The sequence below is a fragment of the Anastrepha ludens genome, chromosome 3 (assembly GCF_028408465.1).
Source record: "Anastrepha ludens isolate Willacy chromosome 3, idAnaLude1.1, whole genome shotgun sequence".
Taxonomy (NCBI): Eukaryota; Metazoa; Arthropoda; class Insecta; order Diptera; family Tephritidae; genus Anastrepha; species Anastrepha ludens.
The window spans coordinates 115,859,378-115,882,245 of record NC_071499.1 but is presented as its reverse complement, the minus strand read 5'-3'; the positions used below and the strand labels follow the sequence as shown (position 1 = coordinate 115,882,245).

The window sequence follows — 22,868 nt, the reverse complement described above, 5'->3', positions numbered from 1 at the left end:
GATTAAATTATACTCATTGCGAAATAAAAAAAATATTGTAATCTTTGTTGTGCATATGCAATTTTTAAAAGCATACAAATTTTAAATAATGACTTTTTTCGAAAGTTGTTCAATCCCTTTTTACGATGCTGCGCTGCCTGCAAATATTTTTTTATTCATTTTCAAACTTGCAACTAATTCGAGTGTTATGCTTCAAAAATGGCAGGAAAATTTACAAAAAGTTTATGAAGTCGGACTGGTTTCGAAAATATTAAACTACTTCCCAATCTGAGGAGTTAACGTCTGCTAAATTTTTATTTTTACTACTGTATTTCTATTCACCAGTGAACCAGGCATTCAAGAAAACTCTCAAATTCATATTACTACTTTCAATATTCTTCTTAGAACGAGGTGATCTGCCACTTGCAACTTCGAAAATACGTTTTTGCGCTGAATTCCTTAGATTAGATTAGATTCTTTATGAGGTTTGCACGTCCTGCTCATGGCCTTTTGCGCTGAATTACTTACAGTTAGTAAATTTCGACGTTAAAAAAAGCCTTACTGTACAATTTCGCAACTCTGTAAACGAATACTTTTTAGAGAAATATCGAAACCAAAAATAGCTAACAAATACAACTTTCGAACTTTTAAAAAGGTGGTTTAAAATATTATTTTTTGTTTTTTTTGTTTTTCATTTTCCAATAAAAACTTATATAGAAAATTTGCCTGAGAATCCTCCTCTTCCAACTCATTTTTCTTTACCGCACTTGTACTTTTTCCATTCCTCCCACTCACCCCAACAAATAGCACAGCTATTACCACACAAAATTTGATTCAACCTTTTTATAACAAATTTGTATGCATGTATGTATGTATTTGAATGCAGATCTGTAACTCGGTAACTTTGTTGTTTATTTAGCATATAGTACAATAAATTTTTTCGCTTTACGCTCTTACACAACAATAATTTACAACATGCGTTTCTTATTTTCAATTGTGGATCATATATAAATTTTATAAATTTTCAAACAGTTTATTTTACGCTTTACTAAAACAAAAAACAAAAAGGAAAATAAAATCAGTACATTTATCATTACTGGTGTGTCTGACTGCAGCCATTTTACAAGCATTTTATATATACTTTTAAATAAAATCTTATACTTGAAATATTTATTTTAATAAATCTTTGCAGTTGCTGCTTTATTTTTGTTTTTTCTTCTCTTCTCTTTTACTTTAATTTGGTTGCACATTTTCTTGTATTTCTTTGTAATCTGTGTATTGTGTTTGCATTATTGTTGCTGTAATTGCTGATATCTCACTGTTTAATTCTTTCGTTTTGTTTTTTTTTTTGTATCTTTTTTTGTTGTTTGTTTTGTATTTTTTTGTGATATTTTTTTGGTATTTTTTACTTTTGAATTTCTGCCTTCTCACTTGCTGCTAGCGCGCTTCGTCTGCTTTTCCTTTTTATTATTTTTGTTGTTACATCGTTTGTGATTTTGTTTGTTTGCATTTTCATGAATATTCTCGAATTTTAATTTAATATAGTAATTAATTAACTTTTAAGGAAATGGAAGTGGATGGATATATTATTTGCCCTTTTTATTCGATGCTATTAGCGGTGCATTGCGTTGTGGTGTAGTCGGTCGCGACGAGTTCATGCCGCTGTACAAGTATTTCGCTTTCTTCTCCGATGGTTTGAGTATCTGTACAATAAAGTTGGAAATTATTATAAAATAGTTTCTCGAAATGTTAAATGTATATGTATGTGTGCACGTACCTGAAATGAGCACATTAACGTGTCATCCACAGTCATCATTCCGCCAGCATTGTCGAATTCACCACAGTAGTTTGGCGCCGAGAAGAGGGTCACCAGTTGACGGCGCGCAAAGAATTCATAGCCATCTTCGACGACCTGCAATTGAGTATAAACACAAAATACGTTGGTATAAAGATACAACTACAAAAGTATCGTAGGCGCAATGGCATGTATTTCGAAAATAGCAGCGTTTAAAATTAGGAGTTACTTCAAGGTTACCAATTACATCCCTACGAACAATGGAAACGGAAAATTTAGAAGTTTACGAAAATAAACCAAAAAAGGCTAGCTAGCTTTTGTTTCGTTTACCTAACCAAAAAATAAAAATAAAAAAAAAATAAATAAAAAAAAATAATAAAAAAATAAATAAAAAATAATAATAAAAAAAGAAATAAAAAAAATAAAAAAAAATAAAAAAGTATTAAAAAAAAATAAAAAAAGTATAAAAAAAATAAAAAAAAGTATTAAAAAATAAAAAAAGGATTAAAAAAAATGAAAAAAAAGTATTAAAAAAATAAAAAAGTATTAAAAAAAATGAAAAAAAATGAAAAAAAAATATAAAAAAAAGGGTATTAAAAAAAATTAAAAAATAAAACAAAATAAAATAAAAAAAGAGAAAAAAGAGAAAAAAAAAACCAAATTATATTTTGCAATTTTAAAAAGATTTGAAAATCTTTTTACCGAAAGTTCAAATTTTTTAAGCCGTATGTTAAAAATTTTTAAGAAAGGCCATTTTTTGTTGTTACATATTTGTATTTTTTGGCGTTTTTAGTATTCCTATAACCACACTTTTAGCTTTAATCTCGAATTATTATTATTAAAAAAATCTTCACACGACATTTTAGAATCCCATCACAAAAATTAACACATAATTTCACCGATTTCTCGTGGTTTCGGCAATATTTTACTCATTTCAATAAAAATTTTACCAAGTGACTCATTAGTGAGCACGGTGCAAAAATTTTGCATGTTCGAAAAAAATTTGTTTTTTCGAAAAAAAAAAAATATCGAGGTAAAAACACTGATATCAATTAAAAAAGGCGCTATTATTTTAGGAAAATTCTTACAAGAGACCTACGCATAAAAGAGCACTGTGTAAAATTTGGCATGCTCAAAAAAAAATTGTTGAGAAAAAAAAATTGATATCTATCAAAAAAGGTGCTATTCTTTTAAGAAAATTCTTTCAATAGATTTACACACTCATTGGTATACACTGTGTAAAATATTAGCGTGTTCGAAAAAAAATTATTGATGTCATTGTCATAAAAAATCATCATCATTGTCATAAAAAATTGGTATGTTCAAAAAATTTTGAAATTTTCAAAAAAAAAATTATTGAGGTAAAAATACTGATATCAATAAAAAAATATGCAATTATTTTAACAAAATTCTTTCAAATAGATTTACACACTAATAAAAGAGGCCTGTGCAAAAATTTAACATGTTCGAAAAACATGTATTCAGAGATTGATTCCAGTTTAAAGGAATTTTTTTCGTAAAAGTAGCAAGAAAGAAATCAATTCAAAGTTTTCGTAAGAAAAACGTTATAACTAAATAGAAAAAAAACGTACGGATTTATTTTCGAATATACTTTTTAAATTATTTTTCTCCAATTACATTGCAATGACGAACTGGCCTTGACATGAAAAAGTATTTGATGGAACTACCAAATTTTAATTTTTTTGTTTTTGTATTAAATTTTTTTTTTCATAAAATTACAGTCCATGAAATAAAAAAACGCATAACTCAAAGCTCAAAAATTCGTATACAAAACAAAAACACAAAAAAACGCAAATCACAAAAATGTTCAACGTACGAGTAGATAGATATAAGCAGAAAAATCATCGACACTGGTAAAAAAAAAAATTTACCAGAATTGATGTATAGTTTCACACTGTAAGCCGGCGGATATGTTGTAAAGTTGTATTTTCAATAATAAATACTGAAATCGAGCCAAACCATTGAGAGCCAAAAATGTATCGAGATATTTTCGAAAATCACTTTCAGAGTGTGTCGAGAAAAATGGAATTTCATCGCAGCCAAAGAAGATGCATCCGAACTTAATGAAATTGCACATTAAGCAAATTTCTCGTTCACATAAAAAAGATTATTCAGAAAATTATAAATTGAAATGTTTTCGAAGTGCTATCGAAATAAAATCGAATTAAATATTACTATCGACAATTAAGCTGGGCCCGAAAAATAAACGAAATAACACATAAATTAAATTGAGTTTACACTTTTTCAAAATCTTTTGAGTTTCAAAACAAGTTTTAAGTTTAAGTTATTTTAAAGATTTCCAAAAGTGTACATTTGTGCTCATATTTCTCGAAAATAGTGCGCATTTAGTATACTAAAATCAATCGCAGTCCCAAACTAAATTCCCCTATGTTGAGTTACATTTTCAGCTAAATATTTTACATATTTGTAGAAAATATACAATTTCCTACTCATTCCCGTATTTCGTTCTGATCCTAAATTAATTTCGAAATGTTTTGAGCTAAGTGTCATGTTACGGTCACATTTTACGAATGAGCAAAGATAGAACCCTTTTGAAACAAATCGTCAAGGCGACAGAAGAAGAGACCGGCCGAGAAAACGATGTAAAGGCGATGACCGAGCGACGTGGAGGCTAATTGTAAAGGAAGAAATGGTTCACCCCGAACTGTGATGATATGATGATGATGATGACGATGGTGATGTCATTACGATCCTTTACTTACAAGTCCCATATACGAAAAGAAAATTCGAGTATTACTTTTACAGAATTTTCACACACTCGGTTATTCCGATATTCGTTCCACTCTTTTTCAGATAGAACTTTCATATGAACTTCGGAAATTATTTTCGAAAATCTAATATACATGCTTCATGTGCAAAGCCATATTTTCGAAAATAAAGTTTCATATTTTCTAAGGCTGATATTTAAATTATCAAAAATGGCTCCCATACTCGATAAAATGTTCGAATATTACTTTTACACAACTTTCGCCTAGGAAATCGCACTGGTTCCTCCTCCCACTCACCTGATGCGCTCGACAGATGAGATCCAGTTCGTGCCGATGCAAGAATTTCGACACCACATCAACACCAAATGTGAAACTCACGCCACGATCATTCTCACCCCAACCCTGCACATCCTTATCCGGATCACTCCATAGCAAATCGCACAATAGGCCGGTATCGGGTACATCAGTTGGACGCATAAGGCGACGTATCTGTTCCATACCCTGCAGATCAGGACTCAGGCCACCGTGGCAACAGAAAATCTTCTCATCAATAATGGCGGCAACGGGTAGGCAATTGAAGCAGTCTGTGAACGTCTTCCACAATTTTACATTGTAACGGCGTTTGCACTCATCATAGAAGCCTAAACGAGATGAAGAGCAAACGATTTAAAGACACATTCAAATTTTTAAACACACACGCACACACACTCACCATAGATCCTATTAATACTGGCGCATTCGTGATTGCCGCGCAGCAAGAAGAAATTTTCGGGATATTTTATTTTGTAGGCCAATAGCAGGCAAATAGTCTCCAACGATTGTTTACCCCGATCCACATAATCGCCAAGGAATAAATAATTGGCTGCTGGTGGGAAGCCACCATATTCGAAGAGGCGCAATAAGTCTGTATATTGGCCATGTATGTCGCCGCATATGATGAGCGGTGCCTCGAGTTCCAGGAGAATAGGTTGTTGAAGGAAAATTTCACGTGACTTCAAACAGAGACCGCGCACTTCAGCCTCGGACATTTGTACAGATTTGCCGGCACGACAGCTGCGCACTGGAAATGACAAAAAAATAGAAAAAAATATTATTAATATGGAACGAAGTATAATTTTGGGTGTACATATAGAGGGTGGATATTTAATTAGCAACATAATTGACGGACATGATGGGGCGACAACATTCAAGATTACAATAGACGATTGAGGAGAAAGAAGCTATATGCGGAATAGAGGTTAGACGGCTAGCAAATAGAAGTCAGAGAATAACAACTTGTGTAGCACACTTTCTGAAGTTTGATTGAGAGCGATGGGTTTTATTTCCTTATTTTTTAAATTTCATTTTCATTTACTATATTTAAAATTTTTTTTTATTTTACAAATAATATTGAGATTTGAATAATAAAATTAGAAATGAATTATAAAGGAGTAAATAAATTATAAGAAAAAATTTGAAAATATAAAGAAAAATTGTGAGCACCATTAGTGATAGTTTGGCTTTGCTAATATCAACTTTGATGAAACGAAGCAATGAATACAAAATTCATACACACGTAAATGCTAAAAATACAACCAGCAAGAATTTAAATTCATAATAAAAACGAATTTAAAATATTTCGGCAAAATTATAACAATTTTTCATTTGAAGTCAATCTAAGAAACATGCCAAGCAGTTATGGTTTTTCGAAATAAAATTTTTTTTATTATTTCCCAGATCTAAACCCAAAGTTATTAAAAATCTCACTCTTAGAAGCAGTAAAATTGCGTTTTTCGAGATTTCAAAATACAGACACCAACTAAATAATTCCTTGAGTTTGGGCAAACTTTCGACATTGTATACATTAAAAAATAAAATACTCAGACAGCTGATACGTTTTACGCAGTATTTTTAGCAAGCACAAACTTCAAACAATTTTTAATGCATTCTCCGTTAGGTAGAGTAAACATGTGTGTATTTGTGTTGGCAGGAAAGAGTTGAAATTGCATAGCAGCTGAAGCCAAAAATATGCCGAAAAAGGGGAAACTCATAGTTTTTATTACTCAACGGCGATGGTTCCATTGCTTCACTGCACTGTTGCTAAACAGATTCAAAGTGAGGTTATACTTTATTGAAGCAAATAAATAAAGCATGCAAAGTACAGCCAAATATTTATTTACTTGATAAAACAATTATGTTGAAATACAATACCACATTTCACAAACTGTACGCATGTATGTGAGAGCGGGCGTGAGTGTGTTGCAACATTCGTGTGAATACACGCGGAGGAGGTGGTATGCACAGGAATTTTAATTGTTTTCTGGTGTAAAAGTGTTTTAAAATTTTAGTTTATAGGTGCTTTGGGTATTGAGTAGCGCAAATATAAACAATCTGATTTTCAATATAAACAAAATGTTGGAAAAATAACAAGCAAGGGGTGAAGATAGGCTACAATGTTGAAATGTTTTCTGCTGAAAAAGGAAAAAATAGAATGAAAGGAAATAAAAGGAATGGAATCAAATACCCGAAAAAAATATAGAAAGAAGAAGCACTTAGTGTAATATGTATACATACTGCGTGCATATGTATAACATAACATAAGATAGCATAACATAACAAACAAATATTCGTTGAAGAATTCTAGAAAATGTAAAATATATTAAATAATATGAATAATGATAAAAAAGGAATAATTAAAAAAAATTATCTAAAAAAATGATTAAAAAAAATGATTAAAAAAAATTAAAAATTAAAAAAAAAGTGTTAAAAATTTTAAAAATAGAAAAAAAATATATTAAAACAAAAAAAAATATAAAAATAAAACAAATTTTAAAAATAGAAAAAAGTATTAAACAGTTAAGCAAAACTATAAAAAACAAATAAATAATATTAATAAAAAAACATAGTAAAAAGAAAACACAATAAAAAAAATTTATAAATAAATAAAAAATTAAAAAAATATAAAAACATATAAAAAAAATAAATAAAAAAACTCATTTTAAAATTAAAAACAATAAACATTTCAAAAATAAAATTGAAAAAACAAAAATAAGCTAAAAAAGCAAAAATAAACTTAGAAAAATAGAAAATAGACTTAAAAACCTAAAAAATAAACCTTAAAAATAGCATGCAAAAATATACTAAAAATAAATAAAAAACGGTATGAAATTCGACACCATTAAAAAGTATGTAGATTAAAATACCTGCAAAAAAATTTGCATTAAATAAAATTATTGTATAACGCAACACAACATAGCAAAACATATTTCTAACATAACATAAAATATCGTAAGTAAGTTTAATAAAAAGTTATTGCGAATGGTAGAATATATTAAATACTATGAAATAAATAAGAAATAACAAAAAAAATTAAAAAATAATAAAAACATTAAAAAATAATTAAAAAATTATAAAAAAATTACAAACAAAATTTATACATAATAAAAAAAAAATTTTAAATAAGACAAAAATTTATAATTAAAAAAAAAATTTTAAAATTAATTAAAAAAAAACGGTATAAAATTGGACTCCATTAACAAAAAATATGGATTAAAATACTCGCAGAAAAATATGCAACGCAACACAACATAACAAAACATAATTTAACATAACAGAACATAACATAAAATAAAAACATAAGTTTATTAAAAGTTCTTGCGAATGGTTAAATTAAATAATCTATACTATAAAGGTGAATGTCTGTACGTTGCCCGTGCATCACTACGAAACGACAACACCAAATGACGTAAAAATGTTTATACATTCATATTTTCATGGCCGCGCCACCAGTCTCATTCGTCACTAATAATCGAATATTTGCTTAAATTTAATCTAAAAAATTTCAGTTTTTCCTATTTCCCACTATTTATAGCACACTCTAGACTTCATAATCCGCATAAGCTGTTCAACTACGACCCAAATGCAAAGTTCAAAAACGGTTTGAGATAAAAAATTAATAAAAATAATTTTGCTTGATATTTTTCTGATTGGTTGTTTTGATTTTATTCAACGAGGCATAGCAACGGATGCCGGGTATTGTAATATTATGGTTATTAATAGAAAATTATTTTCTTTGAAATTATTGTTTGTAATTCTTTTATATCCATATCCTAAATTCCTCAAAACTACTCCTAAGCGAGCGGGGCCGCGGGTTAAAGCTAGTATGAAATAAAATAAAAATAAAATAGTAAAAATAATATAATAAAACAATATAAAATTGGCCTAAATTAAAGAAAAAATATGTAAAGTAAAATACCTGAAAATATACGAAAAATAGGTGGTATTAAGACTTCAAATCGACCTGGCGCCGTATGGGCGGCGCTCGAGGCCAAAGGGTTAATATAAAAGACGGAGATATAAAAAAGCATATAGAAAAATGATTCAAGGCGGCCCAAAATTAATCAACCAATTTGGTTTTCAAATAACTTTTTTATTAAATGAAAAATTTATTGAGTAAGGGCATCTTTCTTTTGACATTTACGCTCTCCATCGCTTCTCTGTATACTACAGCTGTTGCAGCAGCCGTTTGCAGAAATTATAAATCTTCCGATAGAGTACTTAATTTTGCGCCACCTTGTATAATTCATAATTCGAAATTTTGAATTTTAAGCTTGACAAATTTAACGCGAAATAAATATGTTGTTATATATTGTTCAAAAAAATTCGAAAAATTAATCCATGAAAAATTAATCTCAAAGCATGAAGTTCAACTTCATTATGAGAGAGGGAATAACTTTGATTTTACCAATTAATGTAGCTTTTTTCATAAAATTGTTGTTGTCATTTCATAAGCAGCAGTAAAGTTCGCTCTGGTCCGCTCCTGTTCGCAACTGTCACGCAAAATACTACGACCAAGACAATAGAATGTTGCAACAAAGCAACTTAAAAATAAATAGTGAAGGGACACAAAAGACTCGTTCTAAGACACAAAAGTAAAACACAAAAACAACAAGAAAGTACAAAAACATGAAGAATAAAGTCCAACAAAGAAGAACACTTCATAGCTACTTTAGTGCTATTCATTAAATTATGCACGTAAAGTGAGGTGAAGCAACATGGCGGGAGAAGTTGTTCTTCATTTTAAGCTTGATTGAGCGCCAAAAAGTTGACAGCAGCGCAAGCAAAAGTTTCCATTTTTAAGAAAATATTTTTTATATTACTTACACAACAAGTAGTTGCATAGTTAATAAGTTTTGAACGAACGAAATTGTGAGCGCAAAATTAAATACTTGTAACATACTTTGCAGCAATTAAGCGCACAGTAAAACAACTTGGCGCACGGAATAGTTAAAAAATTTCACTTTCAATTTCACTTAATTATAGTGCGTGCTTTATTTTTGCAAGATTTTCAATAGATGTAGTGCAAAAGCTCAAACGTGCCTAAAAGTATGCTATAATTTTCCCAAACATCAGACACACTCTTAATTTTTGCTACCAGTTGCAGTTAATATTTTTGTTTATATAATGTCAGTTAATACGACAACTTTTCATATGCACTATTATTTGTTTATAGATGCTTAGCGCCTGTGGGTATGCAATTCAATTATGAATGCACACTTAATTGCCTAATAAAGGCAAACAAAAAAGCCAGCAGTACACGTACTGAATAAGCACTAAAAGCAAGGAAAGCAAAAAATGTACGCACGAATGTGAATTAAATTTAATAAGCGCCTAGAGGTATGCTTATGCAATCACTTGAAATGAATTTTAATTCGTTGCATAATTACGACAAAGGCCGAAAAGTGGATGACACATGAATTAATTATGAAGTCGCCTACAAATATGCTGCAAAATTATGAAAACAAAAACAGCAAACTGTAATAAGTTTACGCTTGTGTTTGCAAAGCTAAAAAATTAATTAAATATATGCGAGGTATGCATTGAAAATGTTATGATATACGACGCCTACAAATATGCTAAAAATCTCATATCGATATGCCAAAGCTGATGTTGTGTAATCGATTTTGTTGTTGGTAAGTATAAAAATTCACTTTGCCTATACTTAAAAGGCTAAACCGTTTGAAACAGAATGCATGTTAGACAAGATTATCTGATGGAACTCCTGTAAGTATGCAATAAAAATCTCATAACGGAAATTTGTTGCTGACGAGTTGAAAATTTTACTTTGCCGTAAAAGAGGCGTTAGCAGGCATACAATAAAAACGAAATGCTACATTTAAAATCAAGCGAGCCCTTTTTCAGACTTTATAGAGGCATTGTTGCCTACTTTGGCATGCGTAGTGCACACTCATGGGTTCGGGGTACAAAAAATTGAGGAATGTAAATTACTTTAAATTTATAGTAAATTAACTTACTTTTAATTTATAGTAAATTATATAATGTACAATAAAATATGTGATAAACAACTTTAATTGAACTTTTAATAAAGCAAACCTAGATAGTAAGAAAAAAATGATCCAAAGTATAAATAAATAAATAAATAAATAAATAATTGGCGCGTACACTTCTGTTAGATGCTTGGCCGAGCACCTTCTTCCATTTGTGTCGTGCGTCTTGATAGTGTTCCACAAATGGAGAGGCATACAGTTTTAAGCCGACTCTGAACGGCAAATGGTTTTTTATGAGAAGCTTTTTCATAGCAGAAATATACTCGGAGGTTTGCCTTTGCCTGCAAACTTCACACAAAAATCGGAAGTAAGTCGCGAAAAATTTGCTCCAAGTAAACAGCCTTACATCCGTTAACCCTCCATTAGACATCTTTTTCGGTTGGGCGCCCGAGTTTGACCTTTTTTCGTACTGTCCGAGAATCCTCTTTAAAAGGTTATATCCATAAATCGATTGAAAATTAAAATTTAGGAAGCTACCTGGAAACTCAAGCGGCTAACTATAATAGAAATATGTTAAATTCACGTCCAAAGCCGAAAAAGTCTGGCCAAACCCAGGGGCCCAACGGATGATTAATATGACTGGGCAGACAAGTCGGAGCGGCTGCCGTTAAAACCAAAAAAGAGGCACCCACTTAACGGATTTTAGGTGGATTTCACGAGATATTTTAACTACTCATTGGGATTTGCAATTCAGCATTTTGATCTAAATATTAGCATTTTATTCATGAAAGCGCATTCAAGTATGGAAAGTATTTTAAAATAATACTCAAAATAATTGCACATTATTACCGCATTTAGCGGGACAATAAACCAATAAGTGGCGCGCCTAAAACCACACTAAATTAAAATACCACTACCAATACATTTACACTTTTCTATAGATGACTTAAAATTTTAATAAAACGCGCATAAATGTGGTAAATGTAAGTTTAATTTATAAGCAACACATACAAAAATTTCTACTATGTCATATTTTTTCGAGAGTGCATGTCAGCCACTTAATTGTGCAGATATGTAAATATGTATATATGTAAATTTTCATATATTAAACGTGCATTAAAAAGTATAACACACGAGTGTGCTGCATTTGCGCTTGTGTGTATGCAGTAATTATTGGTTAAGAATGAAAATAAATTTGCACATAAATTATCATTTAAATTGTGGCAGATTTGCGTGTACGCTAGGGAATAATGTATGAAATACTTTTGTAAGGTGAATGTAGCATTGACTGCCAGATTTTGCTAGCAGTATTTGTCTGTATATGTGTGTGTGTGCTTGTAATTCTCAACTGATTTATGACATTTATACAATAGGCACTCTATGCAGCAGTAAATGAATGAATGCCACCTAGTAAAATCAAATTTTAATTGCATTCAACGACAACAACAAATCGTCGAAGGTGGGCAACTGAGAGGAAGGAAAGTGATTAGTTGCGAGAAAACTACATATGTATAATATATTGTTTCATGCTGCTTGATGTGCTACTGACAGTTATGCAACTTACTACTTGCAGCTCAGCCCGCACCCCACCCGAATTAATTATTCTGCTGAACTGGAGAATTCAACTGGATTGTTGCAAAACTATGCCACACTTCTAATTTAGCTCTCTTCTGGAAACACGCTTTTGTTATGCAGAACTGTTGGATACAATTTTACAATTAACACTGCTGTTGCTTTTAATCATTTTTAGCATTCGATTTTTTTATTTCTTTAAAAATCATTTTGCTTTTCAATGTTTTTCTTAGTTGTTTCCTTTTACTTCGTTTTCTCATGTATTCTTTGCGTCATCTGGAGCAACAATGATGCAGCAAATTACATTGGTACGGTTGTAGTTCACACAGTGTTTCAAATTAAAATGTAATTAGGAAATATTTTTCACAGAAGGAAAAAATGAAACAATTAGAAATTAATTTTAAAGAAGGCACTTTGATTTGATGCCGCGCTGATGTACTTAGATATTTTATTTATAGTATATACACACACGGTCAATAGAATAGGTACCCTCGACGTTTATATGAAAAATGCAAGTTTTAATGCTAATTGAATTAATTTTATTATACTAATTTTTAATTGTAATTTAATTAGATAAATTTTAAATTTAAATTAATAAGAAACAGAAATCCAATTGTATGTGGTTTGTATTTCACAGATTAATACAATATAATAAATATAAATAATGATTCGAGTAACTTTTTAAACTGAAACCAGTGCCAATAGCAAAGTTATTCATACAAAAAAAAATCAGTGATTTTTTGCAAAAATGTTCTTTAAATTATCGAAGTTTTATCAATAACCACTGTGCCTACCATTAATGCCCATTGACTTTTTGTATTCGATTTTTTGACATAAATCCGTCTTATTTTTTAATGTTGCCTGAACGACTCGCTTCTTTAGATCTCTCCAAAGGTTTTCAATGGGGTTTGGCTGGGATGACTGGCTTGGCCAATCCATAACTTTAACATTCTTTTGCAAAAACCATTCCCGTACTAACAGTGAGAAGTGTTTTGGTAGCAAAATGCTCGAACGCGAGGACAGCCTGAACGCGGTAAAGCGATACATGGAGGGCGTACTACTGAAAAAAACGATAGACCTCGACACAGTGGACGAACCACTGATAAAAATAGACCTCGACACAGTGCAGCAAAGCGAAGCCTCACAGACAGAGACAACAGAAGACGAGGATGATAGCTGGCTACAAATAGGGTGGACCCAGACGTGGGTGAATAGTGAAGTAATGCAGAAAGTAGTCCCGGGAAGAGTGTTTCCCTTGAAAGAGAGGAGGGATTGTTTTAATGGCCACACCATTCAACGCAGTAGATGAAAAAACAAAAACAAAAAAACAACAACAAAAAACAAAAAAAGCAAAAAAACAACACAAAAAAACAATAAAGACAAACAATTTAAAAAAACACTTAAAAAAAACAAAAAAAAACTACAACAAAAAAAACAAAAACACTAAAGGAGAACAACAAAAACAAAAAAATCAAAAACAAAAACATTTAAAAAAACAAACCCCCAAAAAAACAAAAAAAAAACACAAAAACCAAAAAAACACTATTTTTGTTGTTTTGAGCCACGCTGAGAACTCTTGTCCTTTAGGACATCTGAAATTTTACTGAGATTACCAAAGAAATTTTTTTTGTCGAATTTATTTCCAAATAAATTTAAAAAAAATGTTCATACCGTCTGCTCCACTTCACAACTTGAGAAAAAATTTTCTTCTTCCTCGAATTTGTTTTTTTCAACAGTGGAGCTTTACGAGCTATTCTGCCTAGTAGGTTCATGTTATACAATAGACGCCGTACAGTTATCGCTAATGCTACGTTTTTGACTTCAGTTGCCTTTATATCTTAAAAGGATTCCTTTCGCAAGAGTCACCATTAAATTACGAGTAGTGCTAGTCGTTTTCTTTTTGCCACCATATCATTCTGTGGAGTTTTTGGGCTTGAGGGTATATAGAACAACTTTTTTGGACCGTCCAAGTTATTCAGCGATAAATTTGTACGATTTGTTTTTTTTTTTTTTTGTTGTTGCGAAGATTGGCAAGAAGACTTCGCGCTTCAACTGCGCAATGCAGCGCACGACCCATCTTTGAAAGAAATGCATATCAATTATTAGTTATTAAATGAACCATCTAATGCGCTACTTATGTAAGGTTATGATGGTAGTCGGTTGGTACGACCAACTGACTTATACCTTACAGCTCCGTTGTGATACCACTTTGCGACACGAGAAGCTCATTTATTTCCCTTCGTGAAAACATTTTTTGTGGCTCTTATGAGCGTAGGGTTGGTACCATCCCCACGCCAGACAATTCCGTAAGAGAATAAAGAAATAATAAAGAGAGACAAAATATTTACTTAGACAGCCTACTCTTATTTAGCTAAGGCTGAATAATTGCAAAAGAAGAAGTCGGCTGTTTCTTGCTCTTAATCATCTCTACAACTTCTACAATATTCATGGAAGAAAACTCCTAGTCTTAAGCAATGCCTGCCAACTAGCCAATGACCGGTTATAAAAGTCACGACTTTCGAGATATCCTCTCTTGAAAGGCTAAGCCTTTCCTTTGTCTTCCTTCTCTTTCCATCCTTTGTTTTTTTCTTATTCATTTGCGGCCATAATAACCCAGCGGTTGCGAATGTACCTTCATCTCTCCATGCCCTATTGGCCTCTTGCATAATGTCATTCCTAATTATTAATTTGCTCGTGGTATCTCAGGTACATCCCGATACTTCTATCATTGAAAGAAATACCCATTTAGTGGCCACGCAAATATGAAAGAATTGAACGAATAACCGATATGAAAATAATCTAATCTGTGAAGCCAGTAACGCAACTTAATATAACGGGTATTGTAAATTCAGTGATGACATTCGTAAAGAAGAGGCGAACTTTCACTAATAGTTGTAAATTTTTCCGAGCGACACAAGGAAATCGAAAACCACTCAGAGGCTTGTTATTGTCTACTGAGGAGCTACCGCTAATAGAAAAAAAAAATGTTCCACATTTGGTGTCGTATCCGAAGTGGGCATCGAGGGAAAACTTGAAACATAGTAGCTGACAAACCAGTCAACTACTGCGACCTCAAAAAGGTCTTTAGTGCATTATTATTTCATATTTATTTCATTTTTTTTTTTTTTCATAACTTTACTTTTAATTTTATTTATTTTCATTTTTATTCATTTTGCATATTAGTGGAATTTAAAGTTGTTTCTTATTTAAAAACTTTCTGATAAAAGTTTATTATTGAAAGTTTTCTAATAAAAATTTATTATGAAAGTTTAAGTATTTAACATTTGCAGCTGGCATTTATATACTCAAAAAGTTAAAAGTATTGTAATTTTTTTTTTCTTATATTATATCATAAAAATTTATTATCAAAGTTTTAATATTTAATTTCGGTAGCTGTCATTTGTAAAATCGAAAAGTTCTCATTTCAAATCAGAAAGAAAACAACCAAATAATGTGCGCCAACAAATTGCGAAGCATGTAGTGACATGCCCACACACTTTCCTCACATGTATGTATGTGTGAATGTATGTACCGGCATGTAATGTATGCACTTCCACTTTCACATGCACACGCATTTTCTGCACAGTAGGACAACGTAGTATGCGTCGTCACCGGTTGGGAAAATGATTGCTGTCGTCAAGACAATCCACACTTTCCCCTTCCGGCAGAAGTCACATTGCATGCACTTTGCATGGATACATATATATGTATGTATGTGTACATGCATGTATTGTTGGTCTGTATCAGCAAGTTTGACAAGAATGTAGTTGAATACACGCACACACATACGCAATTTATTACAAATTTATATTCAGCTATAAAGTGAAGGCTTGTTGAAGATAAACAAGTATGTATACATGTATGTGTGCATATGTATTGGTATGCAATCTCTTGGCTGCCTGTGAGCATCGTTGTCACATGTAAATCTGAACAGCACAAAAGTATGCTCAAATGTGCGTGGATGCACACATGTGTACGTACATGTGAGTATTTCATTTGTATGCAAATTTAAGCCACATTTCCTGCTACAAATATAAACCACTAGTATGTGTGGGTGAGAATATATACAACAATTTTTTTTACGCTTTTTCTTGTTCACATTGTAACAACGGCAATTGGAATTTCTGTAACACTTCACAAGTAAGGAAGTTGATAGGAAGTAAGAAAAAGTGAGTATGTGAGAGATTGGGAGTGGGAGTGACCCGAATGGGTCGCAAGCCATAGCACAGGAGTCGTATTTGATTACGAGACGCCCGTCATTGTCTACGCCGCATATAATTTGAGCACCATCGACAAGCAACTTCTGTAAACTGCACTACGGCACAATTAGAGCTGGAAAGTATGCAACACATTGCAATGCAATGCAATGTTATGAGTACCAGTTGGTTTTAAATGTAGTGATGCTGCAAACAAAATAGGATTTATTCTAGCAGACTTGAGACAGAGGGACCATTATGTAAAATAAAGTTACTTTTTCGCCTCAATGCACTGCGAAACTTATTTACTGTAGTTTTTTACTGCTTTAATTTCTGTATTGTATTTTTTATTAGAATTTCTAGGAGCAAACAGTTACACTCCTTTCGTCATATAATAGAAGCATGAAACGTTTGTAAAACAGTTTGCATTATTCATAACTGGGTTATGCAAACAGTCAGTCAGGCGAGTGTTTTTTGATGTCTAACGGGAATATCATAATATGTTCATATATTCACATGAATGTGGATATGAGGGAGGATGCAAAGAGATAGAAGTTACATTTGATGCAGCTTATGACACTTGCTGTTGAACTTTGTAGTGGTCTCGGCGGATGAAACTCAGGAATTTTGAGGCTTGTGTTTGCGAATTTCCAATTAATGAACACACAACAAATGCTAAGAAGCGTAAGTGGTATTATAAGTACATAGGGCTACAAAGGGTAAAAACGGAAAATTAAGAAGCAAAACTAAAAAATTGTAAATATAATATATAAAATTATATAAAAAAAAATTAAAAACAAAAATTAAAAAATAAAAAGAAATAAAAAAAATTAAAAAAAAAATAATAAAAATTAAAAAAAAAAATAATAAAAATTAAAAAAAAAATAATAAAAATTGAAAAAAAAATAATAAAAATTAAAAAAAAAATTTGAAAAAACAAAAATAAAATTAAAAAAATAAGAAAAAAAATTAAAAATAAAAATATTAGAAAAAAAATTAAATATAAAAGAAGAAAAAATTAAGGGGTTGTACGCAGTTATGACTTTCAAAAAAATCGATTTTTTTTATTGCATTTTTGTAATGTACATATATTCAAAAGTATACGCACGAAATTTGAAGTAGATCTAAGCAATACTTTCGGAGTTATACCTAAATATGTAGAGATGCCTCGGCACGTTTTAAGGTAGGTATTGAAACTCTAAACGTGTTTTTTTCAAAACGGCATTTTTCAAGTCGGTGTACACGATATCTCGAAAACGGCTTGTTTGATCGGTCAACCGTTTTAACTCAATCTTTAAAGATACATTTTCTAGTAATTAATCGTTCCTTTTGTAAATCTGATACTTATTTTCCATTTTATAATCAATTTACGGCCAAATTTTAACGTAAAAATCGAAATCATTTCTTTTAAAAGCTGCCATTTTGTGAAAATTCACTATTTTGATTAGCCGAACGATTAATTACTAGATAATCTAATATATTAACAAAATTTCAGATAATCCAATCCTGAGTTACGATGTACACCGTAAATCGTCTTTTTTTAAAGGAGGTTCCAGAAATCGCCTGCAGCGCGCTCTATAATCAACATTTTCATAAATAAAAAATTTTGTTACGTTCTTGAAGGATGCTTTTATAACCGCCAAAAATTTTCAAATTAAAATATTCTGAAGTTTCTTCAGGATAAATCCTTGACAACCCGTCTTTTATTTGCTTCATAACTGCGTATAACCCCTTAAATAAGAAAAAAATAAAACAAACAAGAAAAAAAAATACAGAAACTCATTCTCCCAATAAAATATGAAATAAAAAAAAGTACAATAAAAAATTTTAAATATGAAACAAACAAATTTTGAGAAATAAATAACTTTAAATATAAAATATAAAATATAATAAAACATTTAAAATATTAAGTAAAATAAACAACAAAAAATATTTTAAAATATAAAATAAAACAAATAAAAACAAATGGTTTCAGATATAAAATATAATAAATAAAAAAATTAAATATTTAGAATATATAATAATATCAATAAAAATAAATAGTTTAAAATATAAAATAAAAATAAGTAAAAAGAAATTATTTAAAATGTAAAATAAAATAAACAAAAACAAATAATTTAAAATGCAAAATAAAAATAAATAAAAAGTAATTCTTTAAAATATATAATAATATAAATAAAAGTAAATAATTTAGATGATAAAATAAAAGAACTAATAATAATATAAAATATTAAAAATATAAATAAAAACAAACATAAATGTTAAAAAAGTATCAATAGAATTGGATATAAAAAAAACAGTAAACACTACAATCTAAAAATATGTAAAAAAACACAAAACATGAATTTCAAACACAACAAAACTACAAATACATACAAGAAATTAAAAGGACCAAAATAAATAAAACATACAAACAAAAAAACTTAAGGGAAACATATAATTTAATCAACCGTTACTTTTATTCGCAAAACAAAAATAAATATATCAATAATAAAAACATAATAATAAAAAATAATAATAATAATGGGATTTTCCGTTTTCCTTCTTTGTTTCGATTTTCTTTATTTTTTTTCTTTTTTCTTTTTTCCATTTTTCCTTTTTATTTTTTTTTGCCTTTTTTCATTTTTGCTATTTTTTTGTTTGTTTTTTTCTTTCTGTTTTTTTTTTTGTGATCGTCTATGTGAAGAGTGTGGGTTTTCGTACCGCTTTAGAGGAAATTCGATCGCATTATAATCATCAGCATTTTTAGCAAAGTAACAAACAAAATACCGACTCAAGCACAGCAGACGTTCCTGCAGTGCCTTCTACCCATCTATGATATGAAAAAAGTATGCAGCAAAAGAAGCTAAACTCGGAACTCCAAAAGGAACTTACATTAACTAAAAAAACTTTAGTTGAAGTTTTGCCAAACGAGGTACGTGTAAATGTGGCGACTGCAAAATAGCAAAATGTAAAGTAAAAACGAAAAACACACAAAAAACCAAAGCGAACACTTTCACTTTTCCAACAACTCCCTTTAAATATTTACATAAGTGCATGGATTTCTTTTTTGCCAGAAAATGAAACGACGAAAAGAAATAAATAAAAATGAGAGAGAAAAATAAACCGAAGATAAAACTTAATGGTAGCAGCACTTTATGACCTAATTTTGAATATGTAAACATAAAAAAACGAAAAAAATCGTATGGTGAGAGAAAGCATATGTGGATGAAATGAGGCTTAATTGATGAAAGCGGTAGCTGGAAGTAGTTTAGAGCCTGGAGGAGTAGGCGATGATACGAGATAGAAATGAAAAAATGGTTTCGAAAAGAAATACCAGCAGCAAACAAAGACTGTCGGGCCAACAAAAGGGCTCAGCACAAACACACACATATTCAGCCTGTAAATGTGTTGTAAATAAAATTGCACGAGTAGTTGTGCTGGCTAATAAACACACTTCACACACACACACATACACAGAACGTGCTCTAACTATGCAAATGTTAAATGATGTGGCAAGTAGAGATTTGAAAAGAAATGAGTGTGAAGAATATGATATGATTTCAAAGGCAACTAAAAGTGTAATGAGTCATGAAAGCTTTATTTAAAGAGTGTGTTGATAGAAACATTTAATGATGAGGCAAATAAAAGTGCTGGAAAGGAGATCAATTTGCTTGAAGCTCCAAGCGATGGCTAGAATTGAAAAAGGTGATTGATGTGCATTTGATTAGTTAGTAGAAGGCTGAGCGGGAGACTGATCACACAAATCACACTCGGTAGATTATTATCATGCTTTAGTTGCAAGTCTAGTGGCCGCAAGTATAGCTACATGTCAGCTTACTTTGCCAGCTCTATGTGGATGAAGTGAATATAAATGACTTGGCTACTAAATGAGTTGGCAAACTGCCTCTAAAATCGCTTTAGGTTAGCTATAAATGGAATAGCTGCTCTAAGTAGAGAGCAACTCGAAGACTATAAGAGCCAATTATTTGACTAGTACGTCACAATCCGCCTCGGCCAAATAGTTACAGCATGACTACCAATTGTTAGTATCCTGGTTCGAAACCGCGAGCATGAAAAACCAAATGATAGAAAGTTTCTAACAGCAGTCGCCTGAGTGTGTTTCTTCCACGAAAAACGCTTCATAAAACTTTCTGTTATTCCTTGGAGTAAAAAAAAAAAAACATTTTTTTTTTTTGAAGTTCGCCACAATTAAAGTACACCAAAAATACCACAAAATTAAGAAGTAGCAACACAATCTGAGATTCAAAAGTTACGGATGTTGAGTTAAGAAACGCCCTTAAGGGAAAAATACGGGAAAAAACGAGAGAGAATTTCGCTCCGTTTTTAAAGAGTCGTAAGGGCTTCCTGGGAAACACTCCAGTACTTTGAAGAAAAATAATTATTGATGATAATTTGCTGCTTAACTGTCTTAATTGTTTTTATGTATTTATTATTTTATTTTCGAGTTTTTTTTTTTGTTTTAAGTATTTTTATTTTATTTATTTTTTGTATATTTTTATACTTTTCTATGCTTCTTTAAACTTTTTTTTTGTTTTTTGAGAATTTTTTAATTTTTTTTTATTTCTTTTTTTTTTAATTACTTATTTATTATTTATTTATTTATTTATTATTTATTTATTTATTATTTATTTATTTATTTATTTATTTATTATTTAGTTATTTATTATCTATTTATTTTATTATCATCTATTTATTTATTTACTTCACGTGCTTCCATTATTTTGAGCACAGGTGTAGTTGTACCCAAGTAGATTTGAGTAACGCTACGATAAGAAATGATGATCATTATTTTTTTTCCTTTGGGCAAAATAACGACAATCTACTACCTTCTTCTTCGACTTCTACTTTCTTCCCCCGAAAGGTCTACTCAAATTGCTACTTAAATCAACTCTACGTCAATTGATTGTGCGCAAAATTATCATACACATACACCGCAAATTGCGATGAAAAAATTGATTTGAATGGCGTCAAGTTTCTATGTAGTCTTTAGTCAAATTATAATGAAATTTGATATCAGATGAGGAAGCGCATAAAGAGGAAACTCTTCTTAATAACTACAATGCTTTAAGGACTCAATGTAATCCGAATTTTTTTAACTCTACACAAATTCAGAGCAATCAAATTCCAGTCACTACTCAAATACTTGCGCTTCTATTTCTTTCAAAGAAATTTGCGTTAAATGATATTTTCAAACGACAAAGTGAAAAAAAAAAATACTGTCTGCCTTCCACCCTTTTTCCCCCTTATTTATTTTCAAGTTAGAAAAAAAAACAAGTATCAGCGCATGCCAGCGACATTACGTACAATAGAAATTTGATAATAGCAAAAAAGTAGGAAAATCAATTACTAAGTACTGGGTGAAATCACTCGAAATCGAGAACAATAGATATGCCACATTTCAGTGCAAAGAAATCAGAGTCAGCATTTAAGAGAGAGTGAGAGAGAAGAGGAGCGGAAAAAAGTTAAAAACATGCTGCAAACACACTGAAGCATACCCGGTTGTACCCCACCCAACCAAATTGTGATACTCGTACCGCTAAAATAAAGTGCAAGTGCACCAAGCGCCATATACAAAAGCAAAAACGAACGCATGATTAAGTGGACAGAAAAGTAGAAAAGCTTATACGATAAAAAGAAGAGGAAGACACAGCAGACAGTGCTGAAATTTCACTTAAATGATGAAATAAATGCTGAGAATCGGAGGTGCAGTAGAGAGAGATGAAGAGATGATGTAGCCAATGCCACGCAACAAAAGTAAAGGATATGCCAGAAGTGGCGCTTGAGAGGATGAGTCGCACAGCGACCTGATTGGTAGGTAGCCACTTGATTATCAAAGTAAATTGCTTTCAATAATACAGACAAATAGCGGTTCAATGCTTTGAGTGCAGAACGAAGGCATATGGGAGGTGGAAAAAAAAAGTATAACAAAAATAAATATTCGCAACAGCAAACCAGATACCCAAAACATGCGAACGACTGGCATTGTCATGAAAGCTGATAATCTATTTATTAATGGAGGCGATTGGAGGGGGCGGGTGTAGTGTAGGTCACTAGGAAGATATAAATTTTTAAGCTCAAACAGCTTGCGGTTAAACGTTTTTTATGCTCTAAAGAAGCTTTAAGATTACGAGCGCTCGTTATTCCTTTCATTAGGTGATTATGAATAGCAAGCAAATGGAGTTGAGAGCAGTTTTTAAAGCTCATTTGAACATTCCGAAAACAAATGAGTATTATTAAATCATATTGAAATGCAAGCGAAGTGTTTCGTTTGGCTCTAAACTAAGAATAAACAGATTAGGATTGCCAT

General features: G+C 30.9%; 1 protein-coding gene across 2 annotated transcripts in view; it reads right to left on the bottom strand.

The window, feature by feature from the left end:
• Positions 1 to 1,308: 1,308 nt before the first annotated feature.
• LOC128858864 (serine/threonine-protein phosphatase beta isoform) overlaps positions 1,309 to 22,868 on the bottom strand; it is a 115,242-nt gene continuing 93,682 nt past the window's right edge. For both annotated transcript variants that reach the window (XM_054095407.1, XM_054095408.1), the window contains 4 exons: positions 5,237 to 5,584; positions 4,822 to 5,165; positions 1,757 to 1,891; positions 1,309 to 1,682 (listed from right to left, as the gene is read on the bottom strand). In XM_054095407.1, coding sequence (XP_053951382.1) covers positions 1,566 to 1,682; positions 1,757 to 1,891; positions 4,822 to 5,165; positions 5,237 to 5,584 — 944 coding nt within the window. In that variant the 3' untranslated portion in view covers positions 1,309 to 1,565. The remainder of the gene's footprint in view (positions 1,683 to 1,756; positions 1,892 to 4,821; positions 5,166 to 5,236; positions 5,585 to 22,868) is intronic.